Source organism: Wolffia australiana, chromosome 11 (genome assembly GCF_029677425.1).
Source record: "Wolffia australiana isolate 7733 chromosome 11, ASM2967742v1".
Classification (NCBI taxonomy): Eukaryota; Viridiplantae; Streptophyta; class Magnoliopsida; order Alismatales; family Araceae; genus Wolffia; species Wolffia australiana.
Genome location: NC_135845.1, coordinates 17,144,373 through 17,170,111, shown reverse-complemented (window position 1 = coordinate 17,170,111; position 25,739 = coordinate 17,144,373). Strand labels below are relative to the sequence as shown.

General features: G+C 42.9%; 4 protein-coding genes across 8 annotated transcripts; 3 read left to right on the top strand and 1 right to left on the bottom strand.

Moving 5' to 3' along the window:
• Nucleotides 1-5,002: 5,002 nt before the first annotated feature.
• On the bottom strand, nucleotides 5,003-6,810 carry LOC144709513 (cell division cycle 20.2, cofactor of APC complex-like). Its single transcript, XM_078583088.1, has 3 exons — nucleotides 6,679-6,810; nucleotides 6,435-6,584; nucleotides 5,003-5,296 (listed from the first exon to the last, which is right to left on the bottom strand). Exons 2-3 carry the CDS (start codon nucleotides 6,489-6,491, stop codon nucleotides 5,060-5,062), a joined length of 294 nt encoding a protein of 97 aa, XP_078439214.1. The 5' UTR covers nucleotides 6,492-6,584; nucleotides 6,679-6,810; the 3' UTR covers nucleotides 5,003-5,059.
• A 425-nt stretch (nucleotides 6,811-7,235) lies between these two features.
• On the top strand, nucleotides 7,236-17,912 carry LOC144709764 (tudor domain protein (DUF1767)). 4 transcript variants are annotated; one of them, XM_078583400.1, is made up of 8 exons: nucleotides 7,236-7,330; nucleotides 7,416-7,514; nucleotides 8,021-8,312; nucleotides 8,562-8,727; nucleotides 16,733-16,958; nucleotides 17,046-17,213; nucleotides 17,284-17,555; nucleotides 17,640-17,912. In XM_078583400.1, exons 3-8 carry the CDS (start codon nucleotides 8,062-8,064, stop codon nucleotides 17,778-17,780), a joined length of 1,224 nt encoding a protein of 407 aa, XP_078439526.1. In that variant the 5' UTR covers nucleotides 7,236-7,330; nucleotides 7,416-7,514; nucleotides 8,021-8,061; the 3' UTR covers nucleotides 17,781-17,912. The 4 variants fall into 4 exon arrangements, with proteins under 4 accessions (XP_078439526.1, XP_078439525.1, XP_078439527.1 ...); XM_078583399.1 differs by having other exon boundaries at nucleotides 7,416-7,533; XM_078583401.1 differs by having other exon boundaries at nucleotides 7,416-7,533; nucleotides 8,003-8,312.
• On the top strand, nucleotides 9,644-12,397 carry LOC144709529 (uncharacterized). The gene is made up of 4 exons (XM_078583108.1): nucleotides 9,644-9,738; nucleotides 9,830-11,085; nucleotides 11,188-11,479; nucleotides 12,067-12,397. Exons 2-4 carry the CDS (start codon nucleotides 10,098-10,100, stop codon nucleotides 12,395-12,397), a joined length of 1,611 nt encoding a protein of 536 aa, XP_078439234.1. The 5' UTR covers nucleotides 9,644-9,738; nucleotides 9,830-10,097.
• A 3,691-nt stretch (nucleotides 17,913-21,603) lies between the features above and the next one.
• On the top strand, nucleotides 21,604-23,879 carry LOC144709769 (uncharacterized). Of its 2 annotated transcripts, none has more exons than XM_078583408.1 (3): nucleotides 21,604-22,024; nucleotides 23,436-23,516; nucleotides 23,588-23,879. In XM_078583408.1, the coding sequence occupies exons 1-3, from the start codon at nucleotides 21,866-21,868 to the stop codon at nucleotides 23,792-23,794; spliced, it is 447 nt and encodes a 148-aa protein (XP_078439534.1). In that variant the 5' UTR covers nucleotides 21,604-21,865; the 3' UTR covers nucleotides 23,795-23,879. The 2 variants fall into 2 exon arrangements, with proteins under 2 accessions (XP_078439534.1, XP_078439535.1); XM_078583409.1 differs by having other exon boundaries at nucleotides 21,608-22,024; nucleotides 23,597-23,879.
• The last annotated feature ends 1,860 nt before the right edge of the window (nucleotides 23,880-25,739 follow it).

The following is a 25,739-nucleotide window of genomic DNA, read 5'->3' as shown; positions in this document are numbered from 1 at the left end:
TAGAATAGTAAAGTACTATTAATTTGAGATAGGATGTTGTTTATTTAATTTACAATAATTTATATGTAAGATCAGAGATGGATAATGATGATGGATGCTAATATTTAGTTATATATTGAATAAGATTTTATGGTAATAAGGTGAAAGAAGTTAATCAATGGAAGTATTCAGTTTAGTAAAATATAAGAAGAAGAATTAAGTATTGCTAATGATAGGGAAATAAGGAACATAATAAAGAAAAATAGTAAGAGTTATTAAGAGCAATATATTTTTATTAAGACATAGATTAATGGAATAAATAAATACTTATATATCTTACCTAAGAGAGTAAGATAAGATAATAGCAAATATCTAAGTTATAATAAAATAAAGTAGCTATATTGAGAGGGTATTTAAGCTAGTTTAATTAACTAGATATACTGAGGGAGATAGGTTAAAAGAAGATGGAGGGACTAGTAAGAGTTATTAAGAGTGAAATTTTATAATAACATATGATTAATTGACCGATTTTAATAGTAGGATGCAACTTATATAGGTGTAATACTTAATATGTGTATATATATATATATATATATATATATATATATCTACATATATATATTAGGATGTAAAATTTGGAACAAAAATTGTGAAAATTTTTTAGAATGCCCAAATGCATGGAACCTATTGGATCGAATGCCTATAGAGGCCGCACAATGAAATCACAATGATATCAATCTCTACAGACAAGTTAAACCAAATTTATGAAAACAAACATGAATACGAACTAGGTATATCCTGAATATGACACAAAAATCAACTTGGATTTCTCTGACTGAAGCAATTGGAGATTGGGGGCGAAGATCACCGCCTCCTAGCATCTGTGTGCGTCTCATCCTGCCTTCCTCTATGATGGTGAAGATCTGAGGTGTTCTAGATCCGAGGAGATGAGCAAAGTAGGGGTCGTCGAGCCCTTTTAAAGGTTTGGAAAGGACTTCCCATGGCTGCTGATGTAGTGGGCCTGCCTTGGGGGTTCTCCCAGCCATCGAATTGCCTATGCAGTAACCCCCCCAACCCCCCCCAAAAAAATTGTCATTTGGTGAAAGTTTTCATACGATCTCCTTTAAATGGGATTCGACGGCTTCGATTAAATGTCAGATGTGGACCCCCATTAAGTTTGATACACACTCACGAGCCATGTCACCACCCCGTCATCAGCCTCGCCATCCATTTTCTTTGTCTGATTAGTTATTCGGGGGGATCAGTTGTCCTCGTCAGTCGGCGTGGCCTGTTAGAACCCTGCAAAATAAGTAAAAAAAGAGAATTAAAAATAATAAATCTCACTGTCCGATCTCCATTAAGAATATTGGACAACTAAGACTTTATCGAAGTACTTATAGAAGCCCATTCTAACGCGCGCCGGGCATGGTCAGCTCGAAGCGCAGTCAAGGTTTCTTCTTATTTGTTTTAATATATCCGCCTGCTGGGCCATGATTTATCTCATCACTTGTTAGCCCATCTGAGTGCGGAGTTCACAAAAATAATCAGATAAATCCCATACAAGAATATGATAAAACAAAATAACATGACATCTCCCCTAAAATGCGCAAGCTACATCTGCTCTCAGGCCTTTGTGGGCTCCCTATTGGACTTACTCGGGCTTTGTTTGTGTTTGTATGTGCCTGATGTGCGCTACTACATGGTCGTCAACTATTCACTGGCCACGCCCAGGATTGGGCACCACGTGCTCGTCTGCTTGTTGCTGGCTCGAGCAGTTGATGGACGCTTGGTGGAGCTGCCTCTAGTGCTTCATAAAACCACTTTTTATTCATTAATATTCTTCTTTTTATTAAAAAAAATTACTTCCTCCCCGAAACTAACATACTACATAGAAGGATTAAACTAGTTAAATGTAGTAATATTTTAAGCATATTTTGAATAAGAATTAGTAGGCCCATAAATTAAGTAGAGATAACCTTAAAAAGTATTTCTACTTTTTAAGGTGATGTAAAACACCTTTACCATTTTAATTAATCATATTTTGAATAAGAATTAGTGGGCCCATAAATTAAGTAGATATAACCATAAATTAAGTAGAGGACCCATATAGAGATGAAGATAATATCAGTAAAATGATCCAAAATGGCTTTAAAGTGTGTATAATTGCACGTCGCATTTTGGGTTCATCAGAAAGCATTGAGACATCTACTTCATTATCTAAAAGGAAGTATATTTTATGGTTTACTTATTCATTGATATTCATATTTAACTATAAATGCATTTAGTAGTGTAGAATGGGCAGGGATCACATAAATACAAGGTTGAAAGGAGTCTTTTGATATATATTGGACAAAAATCGACCAATGGAAGCCAGATCAAGCACTGCCGGCTGAATGTAAATCCTTAAATAATGTCACATCTGAAGTCCTTTAGATACAATCTCTAATCAAATAAGTTTACGTTAGAGTTTACTGATAACCTATTATTTGTGTGATAATCGTGGGTGTTGGGTTCTTTAAGCCTAGATCTGGATGAACAGAACAAAACGATACGTAGCGGAAGACTCTTTGCGAATCGAACGGCATCAACGAAAACATTAAAACGATGTACATTTGCACAAATCTCATTCGTGATTTCTTCGATCCCGGAGTGAGACGAGTCGAGCTGCTCAAGTGTGCAGCCTCTAGACATATCCACGCGGTCCTCGGTGCGTCGGATCTCCTCCTTCTCGTAGACGAGCCCCGTTCTTTCTCCGTCGGCGTCATTACGTCGTCCCGATCACATCAGGGATGGAGAGGGGGTGTGGGGAGAGTGGAGAAGAAGGGGAAAGGCCCCTGAACAATTCTGGCATGGGTGAATTTCGTTCAGGGCCTTCCCTTATTTATACTAAGTGGATATTTTTCATAAAACCCCCAAAACTTAAGTATATCTTCCAACGTCCAAAAGACCATTTGCGTGTGACCCTCTAGGCCCATGTATTAGTCTAGTTAACGACTCCAGCGGCCCAATAACCTTTATTGGCCTTCCAAATTACTATATCATCATATAGATTAATTAATGTCGGATCGATTTAACCCAATCGATAGGTCGAGACTCCGACACGTGGGGTGCCAAGCTACACCTCGTATCCTAGAAGATACAAAGGAGTATGTATCGACTCACTCATGGAACCTGTTCATCATCGGTTACCGTATATGTATAATCCCTCATCCACTTGACGCTCCTTGGACGACTTAGGGTATGGTCAACTGTCAAACCCTAATCGATCATCCGAGTTAGTACTGATGCATTCAGAAATCATCGGAGAACTCTTCTCCGATATTTCACTACCTTGGCCAAGGACTTTATTGCATCGTCTTCCTTGAGGTGTCACCTCTTATACCGAGGGTGGACGATCCTATCTTGACCACTCAATCGCCTTCGTGTACTTCTTGATGCACCCGAATTAAGACCGTTTAGAATCCCATGATTAGAGACTCGTAGACCATAGCCAAAGTACAACCGTCCGTCCACAAGACGTCTTTGGTGTCTCATGTCTAAGGACCACTTACACAACCGTGACGTGAATCAACCTGATTGACAGTTCGGTATAATACCATTCAGGGATTCATACGGATCAATTCAGTGAATTCTTTCCACTAAAGAGCACCCACTATCTATCCTTAGTGTCGCCACACTAATGGCTACGGGACCAGCCATACTCATCATATGAGTGAAGCTAGATAGTGTTATTCTATCCGGATACTTTGATGTCCTTCTCGCGTATCCTTTGAATATGAATGTTTAGAACACATGCTTAAAGAATAGTGATCTCCGTATTACGATCTCATCGTAATTCACTAAGTTCGATAATGTATTCATCGACGTCATTATACCCATCACACGTGCACTATAATGAATATGTTCCATTAATGAATATGGAACGAGATGTGGAATGTGTGATTGGCTTGCCGACCACATATATTTCCATCAATGGGGCCACCTATCTAGCGGCAAATCCAGTATTTCATGCAATGACAAAACAGAGCCAAAGAAAAATTCATCTCATTTCAGAGCAAGTTCCATCAAAAAACATCTGCGTCTATTTCATCAACAATGGAAGGTAACTTGCATATGTTGTGACGAAGCCAATTCCAATAATTTGTCTTTCTTCATTTAGAGACAAGCTCAACGTCTCATTACCAGTGTTGCGCCTTGCGGGGGTAATTGAGGAGTCAAAAACTTGGAGACTAGTTTGCAACAACCTCAACCAATAGGACTTGATAATAAAGAGTATCAAGTGATAAATGACCTTGTACCCTATACTTGTTCAGAGTGTTAACAGTCAAGAATCGATTCAGAACCAAATATAGAAATAATGAAATATAGAAGGCCATGATTCAGTAGTAGAAATGAAACATTTAGACTGTTATAATGTACTATTTTAAATGCTAAGACAACTTTGATTAGTGGAATACAACAATCTCTAACTGTGTATATCTTGTCTTCTCCCAAACTTATATCTTCATCTCCCATCATACCTCCTGCTGCAGAACCCTCTGGGATGACGAATGCAGACGACGTCTCATCAGACTATTAGAGGGTGAGGTTGACGAAGGACGAACATCTATCACAACAACTGCAGAACCCTCTGGGATAGAAGTAGACATGGTTGTTCTGTTCCGTTCGTTTAGAACGAACAGAAAATTCGCACAAACGAACCGCACAAGGGTGTGTTCGGTGTGCTGCTCTTTTTATGTGCGAAAATTCAAACAAATGTTCGAACAATTCGAACAAACGAACAAAATTCGCACATCCGAACAAATTCGCACAACCGAACAAATGCGAACAAACGAACAAATTCGAACAAATTCGAACCAAACGAACAAATTCGAACAAGCGAACACAATTCGCACAGAAAGAACATAATTGTTTGGTAATTGCATAAAATGCTATAAATTGCAAAAAAATGTTATGCATAAAGTATAATTTACTACGAATAATCTAATTTAGTATGACGTTAACTTAATTTACGAATCGCAAGTCATGAAACACCATAATCAGTATAATATTTTCAGTATAAATATAACAGTCATTAAATCTAGTGATAACAGTCATTAAATGCGAAGTTCTGTTCATTTCCAGATTTGTTCTGTTCGGAAATCCGAACAGAACGAACAATTCGCTCAAGTTCGCACCAAACGTACAGAACTACCACCCCTGCTGCAGGGCCGGCCTTAATGGGCTTTTGGGCCGCCGTTTCTGGCGTGCCGAACACGTTCCAGAACCTCAGCGTCTCGTCCCCCGCCGCTGACGCCACCGTGTAGCCATCCGGGCTCTTCACGCACAAAGAATTAAAATAAAATCAGAATAAAAAAACAGGTCGAAAGATGATCATATATAAGAAAAACGAAATCAAAAGGTATTGAGATGAGATAAAAAAAAGAACATAAAAAAGTAAAAAAAACAGTTGAAAAAGAAAAGAGAAGAAAAAAATATACAGTCCAGAGGAAAAAATCAAAAGAAAAAACAAAAACAACGAGATCCGAAGGCGAAGGATCATGCTACTGTTTTTTAAGGGCGACAAAGTGGAGAAGATCAGTTGACAGAGAAAAACACGAATCGAAAAACGATCAAAAGAAGACAGAAAACAGAGAAAATATCAAAAGAAGATAGAAAACAGATGAAAAACAAAAAAAAAGAGATCAGAAGGATCATTCAAGCAAGAGGGAAAAAAAGGGCAAAAAAGACGGAAGAGGAAAGAAAAAACAGATCAAAAGAAGGCAGACGCAGAAAAAACAATTCAGAAGAGGAGAAAAAGACGGAGCAAGAAGAGATGTGAACAAAATAGCCAACAGAAACATATCAGAAGAAAAAACAAGATGAGAAGAGGGAAAAAACAGATCAGAAGAAAAATAAAGACCAAGTGCTGAAGGAAAACGAGAAAACCGAGATTCGAAAGGATCAAGCAGACTGTATTCCGTAGAAAAAGCAGTCCGTAGAAAAATATCAAAAAAAGACAAAAAACAGAAAATATACAAAAAAACCGATAGAGGAGAAAAAACAGATAGAAAGAGGATTAAGATGAGAAAAACACTGAAAAACAGCTTAAAAACGGAGCGAAAACATCGAAAAATCAAGATCAGAATAACGAATAAACAGAGAAAAAAAGAGATCCGAAGTGGAGAAGATCAGAAGTCAGAGAAAAAACAGAAGGATAGAGGATCAAGATGAGAAAAAAACGTCGAAAGAAGACATGACACAGGATCCGAAGATTGACAGAGAAAAACAGATCGACAGAGGATCAAGATGAAAAAATTAGGTCGAAAATAAAAAAAACAGATCGGAAGTGGAGAAAAAACTGATCGAAAGAGGATCGAAAGAAAATATCAAAAGAAGAGAAACAAACAGCTCAAAAAATAAAAAAAATCAAGATGAGAATCAAAATCGGAGAGAGAGGGAATCAAAATCAGCACCTGCGCGAGGAAGAGGACGCGGGAAGTGTGGCCGGTGAGCTCGGCCATCTTCACCATGGAAGGATACTTCCAGAGAGTGAGCTGGTTATGCGTGAATCCGTGCGAGCTCAGCAGCTCCCTCTCGTGCTTGCTCCACTGCAGCGCGCACACCTGCGACCCCGTGTCCAAGCAAATGCATCGATTCAAAAAGCTAAAACGAGACATACAAGATAGATTTTTCCCGCAATCAAAAGGGCGAGGATACCTTAAAATGTCGGGAAGCTCCGTGATTGAGAGAGCAGAGAGCAGAGAGAGGCGAGACTAGAGAGTAGAGAGAACGAGAGAGAGACTCGAGAGAGCTTTCTACAGGCCGTCGTCGAGTTAGAGGCGAATTAGAGGCGTGTCTACAGGCCGCCGTCGAGACTCGAGAGAGCTTGAGAGAACGAGAAAATGAGGTAGAGTGGGGGAGGCAAAGCGGGAAGCATTCCTTCTAAAGTTCTAAGTTTCTTAATTTGTATAAAATACTTTACAAATAAATTCGCACAAATCGAACAAAGCGAACCGCACACTGGTGTGTGCTAAGTTCTGTTCGTTTCAAGATTTGTTCTGTTCGGAAATCCGAACAATTCGCTCAAGTTCGCACCAAACGAACAGAACTACCATGTCTAGATGGAACGAGAGACCTTCTGGTATGTGCATCGTCATCGTCATCCGAATGGAGTCGAAATAACGGATTCGACGACGATTCACTATCGTCATCGGTTCAGGACGAGGACGATTAAATAAGTATTCACGAGGGGAAAGAAATAGAGCCTAATTAATCTCATCAGACTAATTTGGTTTAATTAGATGGTCGCTTGATAGATGTTCGAGCGGGAAGACTGCGCCGTCGAGGGAGCTCACTGCACTGGAGAAGGGTGGGGGGGCATGCACTTCGATCTTTGCAATTCTTGAATTTTCTAACTGCGACGAGTTCAATTCTGATCGATCTCTTCCTCGCAGGAAGACTTGCGATCACGAGGATGATAGAGTTGCGGTTATTGTGAGGCCGTGCAGACGACGAAGGGTATTAGGAGAGAGCACGCGCGGAAGCTCGGGAGAGTAAGCTCAGCATTTCTCCGTAAGCTGCTTCTGCGATGTTTATTTCTTTTCCGTGGATGGAGTTTGCTACTTGGGCAAAAGCTTTTCCTCGATATTTCGTGGCTGCCCAGTCTAACTTCATCTAAATCTCGACGAGGAACAATCGAAGGACTCCAAAGATTTTGCGGGCGCGGTTTCTCGTTAGTATTCTTCGTCAATCGCTTTATCTCTTATGCCTCCTTATCAATGTCTGACTTTTAAAGCCAATTGTTTCCCTGAAAAGTTTCCTTGAAAATCTCATGGGATATTCACATAGGATGTCATTGGGTTGAGGGTTATGTATGTATATGGAATGTTATAATCATGAGCTAGTATGAAATCCAACCTATCCCCTCTTATGATTACTGTTGCATGACGAAGAAACCTGTCTATGATTGCGTTTGCGTTGAATGCACAAGAAGAGGGGGGGGAGATGTAATTATCGCATCTTGTTAACTAAAATGGTAAAGGTGTTTTGCATTTGGTAGCAACCATCGCTGGAGGAGGGAGACTTGAACAAGTGGGCAGGATGGAGGCTTCAAAGCTGTCAAAGACTATATTGGAAATGCTGACATCGAAAGGGTGGCGCTTCAGGAATCCTGAGGACATGCTACCGTTGTTCCAACACGTTTTCGAAGAAGAAGGTGGCCAAGATTTGGACAGGATTCTGAAGGCTGTGGAATCAGAGATCCTCAACATGGATATGAGGTCATCTGGCGGAAAATGCCTTCCAGACTCATCGGCCATGAAGAAATTGTCTCATCTTCAGGGGCCCTTGGTCTTGCAGGCAAGAATAATAAAATACTTTTGAGCATTGTCTTTCTTTACACGATCTGCTACTTAGGAAGAAAGTTATGACACATCAAACTCTGTACCATGGGCATTCAGAAAAGCACATCTACAATAAAGTATGTGAGATTATGCCTCAGATTTGTCTCATCCCGTCACTAGTCATCGTTTTATGTTGCAGTGAATAATCAAGTGAACAATTTCCCAAGCCCATTCATGGTCAATTTCTATATTATTTACTTTGCAGTTGGTTCAGGCGAGGGATATCTATCAAAGCAGCATCGATTCTTCGTCTAAGGATCGCCGTCTACTTCGTCTAAATCTTACTGATGGGCACACAGAAGTGATCGCCATAGAATGCAGTCCAATACCTTCAATAAATGAACCCATCATTCCAGGAACTAAGGTACCATGTCTTTCTTCCCTGTCCAAAATCTTTATTCTTCTATTCTTTCGGGTGGGAAAGTTCCTTTTAGAGTATTTACTGTCTTACGAAAATTAAAAGGAAAGGGATTCATTTTGATGACTAACATGCAAATTAAAGAGAAGAGATTCGTTTTGTTGAATAATTCTCATTTATCCCGTCTAGATATTCTATTTCTTCGATGTTTCACCTTCTCGTGGTTGGGAAGAGATGAGAAGATAGGAAGGTATGTAGATTTGTGGAACAAATGATGAGGGCAGACTATAAGGTACTTTTTTTGACAGCGGAAAATAATGGATTTGATAGGTTCCCACGTCGGGGATGGATCGATAGTCGAATGTACTAACAGAACTCAATGAAAGAACAGAAATGCTCCAAAGTAGCAGTAACATGAGTAGGGGAAGAGGGACAGAAGTAGAGAGAGGGAAGAAGTAGAGGAGTTCCCAGGGTGGAGAGGAGAGAAACGGGAATGATCGCCGGAGAGTAGTCGAGGGCTCAGCCGGGAGGTCGTCGACCTACGAACCACAGAGGAGAGGTTCACGACCAAGAGATAGGAAGGGAGGACGAGAGAGAGAGAGAAGGGAAGCTTACTGTGTGATTTCCTACCCCGACTGCCTCAAGAGAGGCCTTTAAGTAAGAGATGGTGCGGGTTGGGCCTGGTCTTGCATAATGGCCCTGACTCGGGTCTTCTACCGAATGTAGACCCGCTGTTGGATCATATCAGGATTTTGGGTCTATTTACCTACTCAGTCCATTGAACAGAAGTGCATAACGGAACAGGATTCTTGACAGTTCTTAATACCATTCAATAATGACCATTGTAGCATGGAATTTGGGTCCTAAAAATTGAACTTAAATTGAGATGTAATTGATATGATACCGGGCCGCATTTATTAACGTCGGCGGCCCAAGACACATCAAGAGCCCACAGGCTCAACAGCAGCCCTAACTTAAGGGTTGGGGTGTTGGGGAAGGAGGGCAGCGAATATCATTGTAAGTCATTCCTCTCTCAATCCCTCTCTCTCTCAGCGAGCTCGAAATCTCTGGCTCGTCGCTTACCCCCTCCCCGGTCGTTCGATTGCAGAAGTTCTTCCCTGCAAGCCTGACGCCGTGGAACCCTCGTCGTGGAGTGAAGCTCTTCCCACTTCCTGACACATTGCCCCGTCTCTCTCCCTCTTCTCTTTCCCACCCCGGACCACATCTGTCTTTTGGCATTCTCGGAACCGTTATCCGTTCTAGGCATCGATGAAGCCTAAGAGACGGGAAATCAACCTTCCTCTTCAATAATCGAAGTATCTTTTTGGAGTTTCTTATCACTGGTATCAGAGCTCCAGCGATCTTCGGGCACCGACATGGCGAAGAAGAAAATTGCGGCCGAAGACCAGGGACCATCTCAGGGGGCGCTCCAAGAATTAGAGGCCAGCCTCTCGGAGTTGAGGACACAGGTGGCCGAAAGTGCCAGGGTCACAGACGTCAAAGCTCATCGAGCGGAACAAGCACTCCTCCATGAGAAGCTCGACACCGTGTTGGCCAACCAGATCGCCACCTCAGAGAGATCGGGGCGTTCACAGAGGTCGGACCGGGCCTCCCACATGGGGTCCAGTAGTTCGGCGTCATCACCAACTCTTAAGGAGTGCGGAGATGCAACCGAGAGGCAGCTGCCCACAGCCATCCACGCTCCCGAAGGCCTGTTGCCAAGGCCGATGGCGGGGACCAGAGCGGCCACGGACCGCGGGAAGCAACCTTTCGCCGAATTCACCCCGGCGAACCTGAGTCCATTGTTTGGACATCAGGGCAATGCAACAGAACACCGACCCAATCGGCAACAGAGGACCCATCGTGTCCGTTTGGGACTGGGAACATCTCGGAGCCCGTTGGGACACAGGCCAGAAGCGCTACCCAAAGATGAAGGGCGGAACGCGTACCCACCCATTCCAGGCCGATGGCTCGGGGCGATGATGGATCGAAGGGACCTCCCCCGTCGCTATCCCCAGGCACCGTCGCTGCCACAGCACCACCGGGGAGCCGCAGGCCATCCGGGCCCATTGAGGGAACCACACCTGGGCGTCGACGATTTCCCTGATCAGGATGCCGAGGCCGAGGAGGACCCATACTGTGGGGGCCGTCCTGCTTGTCTTCCCCGCACCAATATGCATCCAGAGCTGGGGGAGCAAGCGGTAGCCCGAGTTGGGGATAATGCTAGGGGATTGCGACGGGCGGGTTGTGACCGGGGTGAGAGCCTTCCTCCTGTCATGCCCCGACATGATCGAGCAGCAGACCCCAGATGCCACCATGCTCGGGATATGGACGAGTATTCAGTCACGGAGGCCTATCCGCGAGGTCATCAGATTGCGACAGGGCAGCGTGGGGGAAGACATTTCCATCGCGTCGCTGATATCCCGTTATTCTCAGGAGAGGATTCAGAAAATTGGCTTTGAAAAGTGGAACACTATTTCCGTTCTCATCCTGCCGAAGACGGAGAAAGACTGAGGGTGGCATCTTCGTACCTGGAGGGCAAGGCGTCCAAGTGGTTTTGCTACAAAGACGATCATGCAGGCTTCCGAAGTTGGGATGATTTCAAAGCTCAACTATGTCGGCTATTCGGCCTCAAACCACACCAAGCCTACACCAACCTTTTCCGTATGCGTCAGATGGGAACGGTGGATGAACTACTAGACGAATTCGTCTGTTTGGTGGGGTACATTCCAGACTTGTGCGGGAAGACTGTTAAACTGTGTTGTACTAACTATGGGCCTAAGGTCGTGTAAATGTAATAGTCTAACCTTAGGGCAAATTAATGGAAAGCTAACTCTCCCTAACTTTAAATTACTGGGCCTGTGCAAGGCCCATTAACTGCCCACTAAGGGCCCATTAAGGGCCCATTAGTGGGGGCCCTTAGGGCCCATTAAGGAATATTTACATCAGGCCCAGCATCCAACGGCCAGAAATCTGGCCGTTGGAAACTGCTGCCCCTACGGCTATATTTTTTCAAAAATATAGCCGTTGGAAAGGAATATTCCTGTTAGGAAATATTCCTTCCTACAGCAGTTTTTTTCTTTCTCTCTTTGTTTGTTTCTTGAATAAAAAGGGGCCATGGTGAAGTAATAAGATGATCCTTTTGAAGTGCCCTAATTCTGTCTCTCTCTCTCTGCGCACTGTTTCTCTCTCTTCTTTCTCTCTCCTCAGTGCTTCACATGGTATCAGCTATCAATGCAATACTGGCTGCTCTCAAGCCGTCCATACGAAGGAGATTTGCTGGCGAGACCCCCAATCTCCTGACAAATTATTTGATCTGGCTCTAGAAGTTGAAGAAATTCTCAGGGAGGAGGAGGAGGTTATTCAACAGTCCCACGGGTCACGTTTTCTGAAGCCCAAGGAGACGCGGGATCATCGCGGCAATATGGCCGAGCACCCTACGCCCCGCACGACCCCGGGGCCCAAGCACCGGCTGCGCCTTACGGTGGAGGAAGTGGCCCAGCGCAAGGCGCAAGGCCTTTGTTTTCGATGTGACGAAAAGTTTACACCCGGCCATCACTGTCGCAAAGACCTCCAGATCCATCTCCTCCAAGAAAAAGACGCGGAGGGACCGACGCAGATTCCGGAGATCAAGCTATCAATATGGACGCCGACAGTGACACGGGAGATGAGGTAACGCTAGCCGTTCTCTCTTCGAAGACGGCCATGGGAGTGCCCACCCGGCGCTCCAAGAGTTCTCTCCGACTGCGGGCCTTATCATGGGACATGGAGTGGAGGTGTTAATCGACATGGGTGCGACCGATAATTTCATCCAACATCGCCTGGCAGTCATGTTGAAGCTACCCCTCCGTACTACCACACCCTATGTCATTCGACTGGGGGATGGCCGCACAATACGGGGTCGACGCTGCTGTCCGAGAGTCCGCCTACAGTTGCAGGGTTACACAGCGGTGACCAATCTCCTTCCCGTTCGCGACCTATGCATAGACGTCATTTTGGGTCTCGAATGGCTGAGCACCCTGGGATGGACTCAAGCCCATTGGGGGCTGCTCCTCCTCCGATTCCAAGAGGATGGGGTGTGGCACACCCTTGAAGGTGAACTGGGAATGAGCCGTCTCACGGAGGCTCCAAACAACCGGGCACCACAACGCCACCAGCACCGAGGGCTTGAACTGCATCTATTGACAGCCCAGCCAACTGTCCAGACGGGCGCACACGCAAGCGAGATCATGGCCTCAGCTGACCTCCGGCACGGATTTTCCACGGTGTTCGCACCGCCCACCACTCTGCGGCCACCTCGACTGACGGACCATCAAATAGTCTTGCTGCCAGGTACGAGTCCCATTAATTGTCATCCTTATCGATACTCTCACTTGCAGAAGAACGAGTTGGAGAAGCTCGTGGCCGAGCAGCTCGCTCTAGGGCTGATACGGCCATCTCCCAGTCCAGCATTGTTGGTAAAGAATAAGGATCACACTTGGCGTTTTGCGTGGACTTTCGGGCCCTCAACAAGATGACAGTACCAAACCGCTTTCCCATTCCGGTGGTCGAAGAACTACTCGAGGAGCTGCATGGTATGACCACTTTCTCCAAGTTAGACCTAAAGTCGGGCTACCATCAAATACGGATGTGCGAGGAAGATGTTGAGAAGACGGCTTTCAGGACACACCAGGGGCATTATGAATATGTGGTGATGCCGTTTGGCCTGTCCAACGCACCCGCCACGTTCCAAGCCTTAATGAACCTGATCTTCCAGCCTTATCTACGACGCTTCATTCTCGTATTTTTTGATGACATACTGGTCTACGGCAAGTCCATGGAGGAACATACGGCTCACCTGTACAGTGCGTTGGAGACGCTAGAGCGACACAATCTGCACATTAATACCAAGAAGTGCTTCTTTTATCAGTCTCAGCTCGAGTATTTGGGACATTTGGTCTCTGCAGAGGGGGTGTCTACAGATGCTGGCAAGGTCGAGGCTGTCACCAACTGGACGATTCCCAAGAGTGTTAGGGAACTACGGGGGTTCCTGGGATTGGCAGGCTACTATCGGCGATTTATAGCAGGCTATGCGGCACTGGCTTGGCCTCTCACACAGCTACTGAAGAAGGGGAAGTTTGAGTGGTCTGCTGTGGCACAGGAGGCGTTTAATGCCCTTAAGCAAGCCTTATCCTCTGCGCCAGTCCTCGCCTTGCCGGATTTCACTCAAGAGTTCCTGCTGGAAACAGATGCGTCCGGCATTGGGGTCGGGGCGGTTTTGATGCAGCAAGCCAGACCTATCGCATACTTCAGCCAAGCTCTTCCCCCAACCACACGCACTAAGTCGGCATATGAATGTGAGCTGTTGGCCATCGTCCTAGCCGTCCGAAAATGGAGGTATTATTTACTCTTCCAGCACTTCACAATGCGGACAGATCAGTGCAGTCTTAAGTACTTGTTTGAACAGCGGGAAGTTTCAGGCGAATATAATTGGTTGCTGACAAAGCTCCTGGGCTATCGCTTTTCAATTCAATATAAGGCGGGTCACCTCAATCAGGTCGCCGACGCTCTATCCAGGATAGAGACCCCAAAGGAGTTAGTCTGTTCCATCACAGTGAGCAATTGGGTCAACTTAGCCGACGTCCAAGCCGCAGTCCGGAAGGACCCTGAACTGAACAAGCTACACCAGGACGTTCGGCAGGGAAGACCACTACCCCCCCACTATGCCATCACGGACGGCCACCTATGCTACAAGGTTCGTTTGGTTATTCCTCGGGCCTCTCCGTTTATCCATCAGGTTCTACAGGAGCTTCATGACGAGGCAGTGGGCGGACATGGGGGGGTTCCTTATGACCTATCAACGCATCCGTCAGCAGTTTTATTAACCGGCCATGAAATGTGATATTAAAACCTACGTCAATGAATGCCAGCGATGTCAGCAGTGCAAATCCTCCTACCTCGCCCCCGCGGTCTCCTCCAGCGGCTTCCCTTGCCCACTAATAGTTGGGAGGATATTTCCATGGACTTCATTGAAGGACTTCCTCGGTCGGAGGGGGCTAATTGCATCCTGGTGGTGGTCGATCAGCTTAGCAAGTACGGGCACTTCATCGCCCTGCGCCATCCCTTCACGGCCAAAGACGTGGCCCTTCTGTTTATCCAGGAAATCATTCGTCTCCACGGCGTGCCACAATCCATCATCTCGGATAGGGGACACATCTTCATGAGCTCGTTTTGGTCTGAACTTCACTCCCTCCAAGGAACCACCCTCAAACGCAGTTCAGCCTACCACCCACAGATGGACGGTCAAACTGAAGTCGTCAACCGCGGCCTAGAGACGTATCTTCGCTGCTTTGCAGGGGACCAACCCAAACGTTGGCGCAAGTATCTTCCATGGGCAGAACTGAGTTACAATACATCTTACCACACCAGTCTCAAGACATCCCCTTTCCGTGCGGATTATGGTCGAGACCCCCCAACCTTGGTCTGTTACAGCACCCCAGCCTCGCCCATTGACGACCTTGACAAATTGCTCACGGAACGTGACCAGATGCTGGAAGTCCTAAAGGGTCACCTAGCCGGCGCCCAAGCTCAAATGAAAACCCAAGCTGACACAAAGCGACGCGAGGTGACCTTCACCGAAGGCGACGAGGTATACGTCAAACTACGCCCCTTTCGGAAGAAGACACTGGCCCGGCGACCCAACGAGAAACTGGGTCCCAAATTTTTTGGGCCCTATCGCATCCTGCAACGCATCGGCCCCGTCGCCTACCGTCTCCAATTTCCCCCTGAGGTACGTATCCATCCTGTTTTTCATGTATCTCAACTCCAGAAAGCAGTGGGATCGACAGACCGGCCCCTTCCCATACCCCCACTCCTCTCGGAGGAAAATGAATGGATCGTCATGCCGGAAGCCATCACAGCATTCCGCCCCTCGTCCCAAGGCCTCCTAGTGCTCACCCACTGGAAGGGCCCACGAGGCCACGTGGGAAATCGCTTCCAGCCTATGCCAACAATACCCAGAATTCCAGCTTGAGGACAAGCTGGTCCAAATCAGGGGGAGTATTGATATGATACCGGGCCGCATTTACGAACGTCGGCGGCCCAAGACACATCAAGAGCCCACAGGCTCAACAGCAGCCCTAACTTAAGGGTTGGGGTGTTGGGGAAGGAGGGCAGCGAATATCATTGTAAGTCATTCCTCTCTCAATCCCTCTCTCTCTCAGCGAGCTCGAAATCTCTGGCTCGTCGCTTACCCCCTTCCCAGTCGTTCGATTGCGGAAGTTCTTCCCTGCAAGCCTGACGCCGTGGAACCCTCGTCGTGGAATGAAGCTCTTCCCACTTCCTGACACATTGCCCCGTCCCTCTCCCTCTTCTCTTTCCCACCCCGGACCACATCTGTCTTTTGGCATTCTCGGAACTGTTATCCGTTCTAGGCATCGACGAAGCCTAAGAGACGGGAAATCAATCTTCCTCTTCAATAATCGAAGTATCTTTTTGGAGTTTCTTATCAGTAATGCCCTAAAAGGATTATGGGAGTTTTCCCCCTTTCTAGAACCTAAACGTCTCTTCTCCTCCCTCTTTTCTCTTCTTTCTTCTCTCAACCCATCACTTGCCCTGAATCTCTGATTGACTGGTTTCTGAGAAGTGCTTCTTGTACCGAGTCTGTTTTACTTCTTGGCGCTGCCTGAGAGAAGAACGCCTGCTGCCTCTATATCCCTACATTCCCTACATTCCCTACGCCCTCAATCAATCGTTAAGTATAATGGATGGCATTCTTCGTAAAAAGTTATTATGGATCACTTTGGGCCAGATCCCATTCGGCATCTCTCTCTCATCTCTCCATCCTCATCTCTCACCTTACTGAATGTAGCATATACCTTCTTCCAATGTTCAATGCAGAAGAAAGTTGTTGAGTTTGGTCATTTTTCATCAATCTTCTTCCAAGAGATTCAAATTAACTTTGCACTCTGTTTCAGTAATCCTGTACACTTTTAGTACAATAGAGCTGACATGATTTAAACGTTATTTCCAGGTTCTTTTGCAGAGCAAGATACCTGTGCGTAATGGTATCCTGTGTTTAAGTTCCAATGTTGTGAAAATTATCGGCGGTGTTGTCCAATCACTCTTTGATGAATGGAACGTGAGCCAGAAATACTCTGGTTTTTCTCGGTCATCTCAAGGCGTTGATGGTTCAGGACCTCCCGCATTTGAAAAGTTGCGGCTTGAAGCATACACCTCCGAACCAGAAGCTCTCTACAGTATAATTCAGCTTCCATGGCACAAAATTTCTCTGATTTACTGTCAATTTTCACAAACTGGCTCATCTTTTGTACTGAAATCTGCAGGATCTGTGAAGACCAGACACCAATCTCCTCAACACTCATTTAGTCGAAAAGAATCTGGTGACAAGAATGTTCTGTCCATGGAGTCAAAGACTGGTGATGGAGCACATTCAAATCTAGCAGCATCAAAAACTGGCATGGTCAAAAACACAGATCTCAGACCAAAAGAGGGTTAGTTATCCTCCTTTTGTGCATGAGGTACTTAAACATACACTCTCCCTCATTCCTTGTTGCTGGCTAGTGGTCGAAGCTGTTCCGGTACAAAACCAAGCTGCAACACAGAAACTCCTCCAGAAATTGAATCAATCAGACTTAGAGAATAGACATTGTAGAGGGGGAAGACACAGAGATCGCGGAAGAGAGGAAACCGCTGTCTTCACTTTAGATGAATGGGAGAGGAGGAAGGCAGGCACTCTGAAGTCTCCGGGAGCTTCCAGCGCAGCCCAAGACACCAGCCGTGACGAAGAACTTGCTCGGCAACTGCAGAATCAACTGGACATGGAAGAATTTTATGTCATGCTTTATCTATTTTCCTACTCATCCTCCTATCAAGTTAACCAGGTTTGGGTGATGATCTAATTATCATTATTCTGATAGGCTGAGGAAAGACCAGATGCTGCCGCAGAGCACTTAAAGCTGAGCATGTTCAGTTATGGAAGATCTGAAGGTAGCAGTGACCAGGGAAGGGAGTACGGACGAAGGGGACGGGGGAGGAGGAGTCGAGGAAGAGGAAGGTAGAGGGGAATAATCTGATAAAATGATAAATCTGTATACCACTGGTCTCTAAGTTTCCTTGTATTTTCTCATCAGAAAGATATCTGTTGAATCTTTGCCAAGAAAGATATGAATGATAAAAAATTATTCCTCTTATATCAGTAACCAAGGCAGATTCTTAATCTAATTCTCAGTCATGTTACCTTCGCGTTCTGCTCACTCAGAGAGTAAGATGAGTCATCCAAAAGATCCATCTTAATTCTTCTTTGGAGGCCAAAATTCCAGAGAACTTTTGCAAGTGATCCTTCAAACATTGATGCAGTAGACTGTAGTCTCATCATATGCACTTATTTGACACCAAGCCTCTACAGCCGCAAGTGTTTGGGTGGCAGTTAAGCTGCGAATTTTCTGACATCAGCAGGACCTATTATTTTCCGTTTGTTAAACTTTATTTATGCCCCTTACCAACCTTATAAAACTAAGTGATAGCTGTACTTCCTCATTGAATTTGACTCTCAAGATTTTTTTTTCTGCACAAATATTGTTTTCATTATCTCACAATGAATAAAACGGACCAATATTTCATTCAGTCTCTCAAAAGTGGCTTGATATTTTGTTCTCTAGATACTCTATCCCTCTTTCTTCATTGTGGAGTATAAAAGGTAAAATTATAAAAATGTTATTGGTTGAGTTCAGATCAAAACAATGATTAAATTATCCCTAAATTTGCAATTACATGAGGGCCTATGTGAAGGAGGATTTAAGGGCTGACTTGGAAGAGGTGGTGCTCTAACCATCCATGGAAAACTGAGGTGGTAATCGAGATCAGAGCTTCATTGATGTTTTATTTTCACAATATTATTAAAAACTCCCAATTACCTAGTGGTTTGTTTTGGGAGCGTAACACACACAGTGATTAGTTATAATGTGCAATTTACATATACTTATGCATAACAATGTCTGCATTTTAAGGTTTAAACTATTGATTTATACTGCATATTACCATGTTATGATAGAATTTTGCTAAAAATTAGAATTTCCATTAAAATTTTGAACTAATTTGAATACAATTTAAGATTTTAAAATTAATTTTAATGGAAATATAATTTTTAGGATAAATTTTGGCAAAATCTTCATGTTAAAATGCCATTTAATTTAAATGATATTAATGTTGTAATTTCTGAAAATTTCCAGAATTTAAATATACATATTTTAAAAGAATATTTCAGGGTTAAAAAAGAAAAAAAGTCAAAAGGGGCCCATATCATTGGGGTTTATGCGGCTTCATGCATAGGCTCCGATGTAGATCTAAGGATATTTAATTATTTTCTCTTTTATTATTTGTTTTATCCACAGGATACACGGCGGCATCCGGAGCAGTGGATTACCACCCATCTAATCGGACAATCATGATGAGCTATGATCATCGCAATCGTCATCTGAGGGTTGAGATCACATCCTCACTTAAAAGGGAGGGATCAGATGCTCCATGGTCAATCCAATCATCACTATGATCAATCCGACGGCTAAAAGCCATTCTGACTAGTGGCTATTCTATGAATTGGTCCCGAAGCCATGTAATTTTTATGTTTTTTTCTATGTAGTCTAGCTTAAACTATTTTTGGGTAAATGAAGAGTGTTTTCAGAGCATCCTCCCCTTGAATTCTTCATTGTCGCTTCTAGCAATTAGCTAGCCAAATGAAAGAGAGCACAAGGAGGCTTCAAGGGGTGTGTCTTCATCATTAAGTTAGTAAATTTCTCATATTCTCTTTTCTTTATTTGTGTTGGAGTAAGATGCCAGAGTACTAAGAAAAATGTATGCACTCACGGAGACTTGATCATGAAGTGAGCATCACTATGACAGACGTGAAAACATATTTCATTCTGGAGTAGTTTTCACTTCGTTAAAATCATAGATATCATATTAGGCGTAGATTAGCAACGCCATTGAATACATTTATCATCCTAGACCTTTGTGTTTCAAACTTAGAAAGGAGATACATACACAAAGATCATCATTTCATCATTCTTAGGAAACTCTAATTAAGACCAAAGACCTATCCACTCTGTGGTTCGACCCTTGCTCATTCTGTATTAGTTTATTTTTTATTAAGGAGATTATTAAACTTTATTGCATAAGTTGGTTTACCTAAATCATGTGTTATTAACTTACAGAAATAAACCTATAGTTGCACTCCGTGCTGGATATCTGACAACTCATTTTTACAGTAATTGAAAATAGAAAATAGGGTTAATAAAAAACTTGTAAAACCAGATCAAGAAATTAAATCTAAATAATTTGTTACAATAGAAAGTTAAGGATGTTTCCACAAAGACTAGGGATTATGCAAACATCATCTACCAAAAAGTGATGGAGAAGATGGGATGCTTATTTTATAAGATGGTAGATAATTATATAGTGGTATTTAAATATATTAAATAATTATCTCAAAATGGACCACATCAGTGTTGCTCTCGCCATTTGATGTGTCAAATCAAGTTTGACTTATTTAAAAGAATGAAACTCTATAGGGAACATGCTAATATTTATTTCATCAAAGTTTCCGTTACAAAAATGTTTGATTTGTAGACTGTACTGTCAAAAGTCATCTATTCATCAAATTGCAGATACAAATTGCTTACTCCATTGCCTTTTGTTCAAATTGATTTATCTTGTGACAATTTATTGAATATATAGTATGCATACCTCCCCAAGGTTGACCATGAGTTTTCTAAGTCCAAGAAATTTTCACCGAGGTTGACCAATGAGTTGTCTAATCGCATGCTCTTAACATTCATCAAAACCCTGACTTAGACCTTTTCAAAGAAACGCCAAAGAAAACCAATATTTATCTTTCAAATGATGTAGAAGTGGAGTTTCACATCAAATTTTCAATTGATGCTCTTTTAAAATTACAAATGCAATGAAATTTAAAATAAAAGGTGATTATGGCCTTAAACCTTGTCCAAGAGCTTGGTCAGGGAACTTCATCAGGCTAAGCTATGCAGTTCAAAATTTTAACAAAAACAGACCCTTTGGGGCATTTGGGTTCAGTAAATATTTCATTTCATAGAATGGGTATATTTATCTGAGAACTTATAATTGATAAAAAAGAATATTCAATAATGATATTACAAAAAAATAAGGGGAGTAATTTTCAATGGTGTGGTTTAGTACTACTGTATCCATGAGAATGAGAATTTCTCAAATTCACATGATATATGAACAACAAATAAACTAACCGGCATTCTTTTTGAAAAAGGTTTGTGATTTTTTTAATCGGAGAAACAATGTATCATTTAAAATTTTGAACTAATGGAAATACAATTAAATATAATTAAAGTATTTATGTGGTCTTTGCTTGAGAACCTCAAATTCAATACTTTTAATCATCCACCCAACCAAGTTTTTCGAATTACTTTGACACTATAAGATACTGGTAAAATTTTTTTTACACTTCCATAATATTTCGTGCCGTGACAACTCCAATTACTTTCCACGAGACATGCACATGAATTATTTTATACAATGATACTATAATTGTCCATAGAGATATGAACAATATGATCACATGAATAGAGATATTCATACTTTTGTGAAATTCAGGTCATGTAAATATATTAGCGGTGCAAGTTGTTGCTGCAGGATAATGTAACAAAAGCCTCAATACTTTACCTAAAATATTTGCCTACTGAAAATGGACAATGATATTGGGCCCAATGATATAGGGTCTAATAATAATGGGCAAAAATTTAATGGGCCTAATAATGGGCTGTGAGGCCCGTTCTGAGTCGCAGAGTCGAAGGTGGGCGCGCCATTTTAATATCCAGCGCTGGCAGCTGCACCACAGCCGACGTAACACCACCTTTCCCTCTCCTCCAGGTCCCGGCATCTCTCTCTCTCTCTCTCTCTCTCTCCTCTTTCCCTCTCTTCTCTATTCTCTCTCTTCTCTCTGGCAAAGGCTTACTTTCCTTGGCGTTTCTGGAAGATCGTGAGTATAAAGCAAGGGCTGCCGTTGCCTTCCGCCTAGCTAGGGCACCGTCGCCGTCCTCTTCGCTTGGTGGGTAATCGTCGTCGCGTTGGCTGATCTTTGTTTCTTCGTGTTCTTATGGCCAAGAAGAGGAAATCCGTCGCTAGCCGGCTCGACGAGGTCGACCGGAACATGTACTCTAGTTTCTGTAGCGCTGCGAATTCTCTGTCTCAGATTTACACCCAGGCCATGAACCAGCAGAAGATTGCCTTCCAGGCCGGCGAGCGACACGGCGTGGTTCGTATTCTTGTAAATTTTACATCTTTGTTTGAATTACCTTCCCTGTTCTCGTTTTCATGCCGTCGCTTCCGATGTCTCCTCTGTGTCGAATATTTGTCGTAACCAATTTCATTTCTTTGGCGCTTTGTCTTTGCAGTTCGCCTTCTTCACTGATGGAGTTTGACTTTTTTTCATTTTTCTCGATTTTTCTGTTTTATTTGTTCATCTGCGGTCACCATGACTCTAATCTGTCTTCCTTCTTATGGTATGGGCACTGAGCATTTCTATCTGTACTGCGAGACCTCGGGTTGCATTTGCCATATTTGATTACTAGTAAAATCAAAGATGTAGAAGGTTTCTCAATCGATAGTTTTAAATCTAGATGTTTAAGTGGTCATTCTACTCTGACTCTTGATTACGTTTGAATCTCTTTTAGTCTCGCCCACTTTTTGCCGTTTACAAATCTCTTTCAATCTCGTCCATATTTATCAAGATATTATTTTCGGCCTTCTTATGTACGCCCAGCTTGCTTGTTGTTATGCTTATCTTTCTGAATGCTCGTTCTTCCTGGTTTTCTTTTTATTCTGGCATACTTTTTTGCATCTCGTTCGTCTTGTTGTCTTCAAAACGCATGTAAAACTAAGAATTTTTCCCTGTTTGGCGAATGGTCTTCAGTCATAGTCGGTGGGATTCTGAAATTCGGTGTGCTTAATAACTTTTTTTTTGGGCGGAATTTTACTTTTGGTGCATTCATCCATTTTATGTTTCTTTACGAAAGGGGATGTAATGTTGCACTCTGCCATCATTTTTTAAATGCTATTTCTCAAGAAAAACGGTTTTGAGAAGTCTTGCTGAATGATAATCAAAATATTTCTTACGTTGTATTTGTGCGTCAACTCTTTTTGGACAGAAATTACAATTGTCAAATTTTAACTTTTTGAGTTAAATAAATCCTAGCCGAGGGCTAACTTCCTCCGCAATTTGCTTTTTCCCTTCAAAAGAAATTTCAGTGCGATCAATTCGAACCCTAATTTGGTGAAAATAAGACCCGTGGAACCACTCCTGCGTACATACTCGAAATTTGCCTCATTCCACTGTGTAAAATTTCGTTAAATGAATCAACTGATTCCGTAAATCCAAAGCTTTATGGAATTTCATTAAAACTTAATCTATGTCTAGCTCGCTTCAAGCGTAGTGGCATTTGAAACTTTTCCCTGTTATGTACATTTTGGGTGGCTGATCAAGTGAATTTTTAAACTTGAATCTTCTTTGCTTGGGCTTCTCAAACTGATAATATTTGCTAGCTTTTCATGTTTCAATCTTTCTGACCAATATTCAAGTGAGAGATGGGTGGGACAATGCCGATTTTCTCAGCATCTTGCATTGAACTGATTCTTTGAGTTGAAGTCTAAATATCCAATTCACGCAGGAGAAAATCTATAGCTGGATATCTAGGCGGCAAGAGCAAGGTTTGGCTCCTACCATGGCCGACTTGATTGGTTACTTGCAGGTTTGTCTCCCAAACTCTCAGCCCTGTCACTCTCCCTTTCTATGTCTCGCGGTTCCCATTCAAATTTTCAGTGCATTCAGAGCGAGATCGAGCATGGAGGTGACGACTTATCGAATTCGCCTAGATATCAGCCCCAGCACGGGCCGCTCCACGCCGGCGCCTCGGCCTGGTTCGGGCCCCCTCGAACCAATACCTTACACAGCGGCACTACCGCCACCCCCCTTGGCTCCGGCGAGGCAGCCATGGACACCCACTCTGATACGCACTCCATTTATTAATGTAAGTAAATCTCCTATCCTAGTCCTTTTTCTCTTGTATTGATTACCTACAATTTCAACACGAGCCTGCTTTTGGTTGGATGGAGCTGAAGAGGGGACCTCTACAGCTTGCCTATTTGTACAAAACAATGAGAGATGAGGGAAGTGGGCGGAACTATTCTTAGGTTGTGCTTTAAGAAAGGCATGAAGAATAAAGAAACCTCTTCAAGATAAAAGAAAACCCCATCGGATCCTAGAAATAGCTACCCTTGCGAGGATTGAAGATCTCATCAACTTGCCATGTGATGGTAGAAGTTGTCGGCAACTTCTTGGTGAGAGGCATGCCAAGCAGGTTGTGGGTTTGTCTCAAAGCTTCCCAATGTGTTGCAGTTGGCATTGACGTAGGTAACAGCTTCCAACAGATTAGTAATATGTTAACAAGGCTGTCGGCATTGACCGTTGTATGCCCCGCTCCATTGAAAGTATTAGTTATGATTATAAGTAAAAGATACTTAAGCATTAACAAGGCATATTAAAATTCTAACAAAATCCCATCAGTATATAGTGTAAACTTGTTGACTAGACATGACTTTCTAGTACATGATTGACTGAATACCAGGTATGCTGCCTGAGACAGCGCATATCCTTATTAAGTAAAAGATAAATACAGAGCCTTTTAGTTTGTACAGAACAATATGATCTCTCCGCTGCCAGGGGTTAAAAGATACGACCAGTGGGGTTAAAAGATATGTTGTCAAAGACCAGTGGGCCGAGGTACATTGTATTTTTATTCTAAAGTAAAGAGAAACATGGGTTCCTCAAAATTGAGGCTTACGTGGGATGAATGCTGAACAAGGAGTTAAATACGATTGCATTTAAACTTTTCACCTTCCCTTTGATGATTTTATTTTGTTATTTAAACTATTTTCGATTTATAACTACAAAAGGTGACAGGTTAGAAATTCAAGGAATAAATCTCACGGTGGATAATCACTCTGAAATAAGAGAAATGCCTCAGCAGCTTTTACATGTCAAAAACGAAAAGGATCTGGGCTATTCAAGTATAAATGAGGTAAGATATAGGTTGATACATCAAACAAATAGGTTTAGATAGATTCGTCGAAATATTTTTTCCAAATAAATGCAAGGATAAACGGATGAGAACAGGAATAACATAACAGCTGGAAAATTCTTCAACAGGGTTGAGTTCTGAATGAACGTTTGAAATCCTTTCATGTACATATCGACTTCCTAATCTAACCAATAAAAATGCTCTCAAAGAGATGATTTTTTCAAGAGAAAATGATCCAGCCGTTTGATTTTGAGGCATGAATACAAAATGAACACTCAACCTTATTTGTCATTGATCAATGTACGGACTACATCTTAGAGAAATATAACGGTACAAATTTTCTTCAACTTTCCTCACAGATTCATTACATGAAGTATGACGTGCCAAAACTATGTTGTCAAATTGTTTTTAAACACATTCAGCGAAGAGGGAGTCTGAAGGGGAGGTATCCATGGGGACCGTGGCCTCAGATTACTTTTTGCTAACCTGGATCACAAAAATCAAGCCATTAAATCATTGGTCATTTGATGATTGGTCATATATCTATGGCCTCAGAATATTTGTTGTCACTATGAGGCCAAAAAACATGGGCGTACGTTATGAATACTCGAGCCATTTTGATGATTCTTGATTAAGTTACGACCATCACATGACCAGTTTGATGATCCTATTACGACCAACTTTAGAAATGTCTCCATCCATAATTGGGAAGCTTTTGATCGAACAAACAGGAGTGGCTTAACTACCTTACATCATGCAAATCCCTAACAGTGTGATTTCATAATACCACTTGAACCCATTGATTTCTTAACTCCTATGCAGACACCTATGCCATTGATCACATTCATATCATTAATGGAGTCTACACATCTAATTAGAAGGTTGGTCAGCTTT

Coding starts and splice junctions, on each gene's coding strand:
- LOC144709769 (XM_078583408.1), top strand. CDS start 21,866: ATGGCCAAGAAGAGGAAATCCGTCGCTAGCCGGCTCGACGAGGTCGAC. Junction 22,025..23,435: donor CCGGCGAGCGACACGGCGTG/GTTCGTATTCTT, acceptor CAATTCACGCAG/GAGAAAATCTATAGCTGGAT. Junction 23,517..23,587: donor ACTTGATTGGTTACTTGCAG/GTTTGTCTCCCA, acceptor TCAAATTTTCAG/TGCATTCAGAGCGAGATCGA.
- LOC144709764 (XM_078583400.1), top strand. CDS start 8,062: ATGGAGGCTTCAAAGCTGTCAAAGACTATATTGGAAATGCTGACATCG. Junction 8,313..8,561: donor CATCTTCAGGGGCCCTTGGT/CTTGCAGGCAAG, acceptor TATATTATTTAC/TTTGCAGTTGGTTCAGGCGA. Junction 16,959..17,045: donor CGAACCAGAAGCTCTCTACA/GTATAATTCAGC, acceptor TGAAATCTGCAG/GATCTGTGAAGACCAGACAC.
- LOC144709529 (XM_078583108.1), top strand. CDS start 10,098: ATGGCGAAGAAGAAAATTGCGGCCGAAGACCAGGGACCATCTCAGGGG. Junction 11,086..11,187: donor CACGGAGGCCTATCCGCGAG/GTCATCAGATTG, acceptor GGCTTTGAAAAG/TGGAACACTATTTCCGTTCT. Junction 11,480..12,066: donor TGCGGGAAGACTGTTAAACT/GTGTTGTACTAA, acceptor AGAAATTCTCAG/GGAGGAGGAGGAGGTTATTC.
- LOC144709513 (XM_078583088.1), bottom strand. CDS start 6,491: ATGGTGAAGATGGCCGAGCTCACCGGCCACACTTCCCGCGTCCTCTTC. Junction 5,297..6,434: donor GCGTCCTCTTCCTCGCGCAG/GTGCTGATTTTG, acceptor TTGTGCGTGAAG/AGCCCGGATGGCTACACGGT.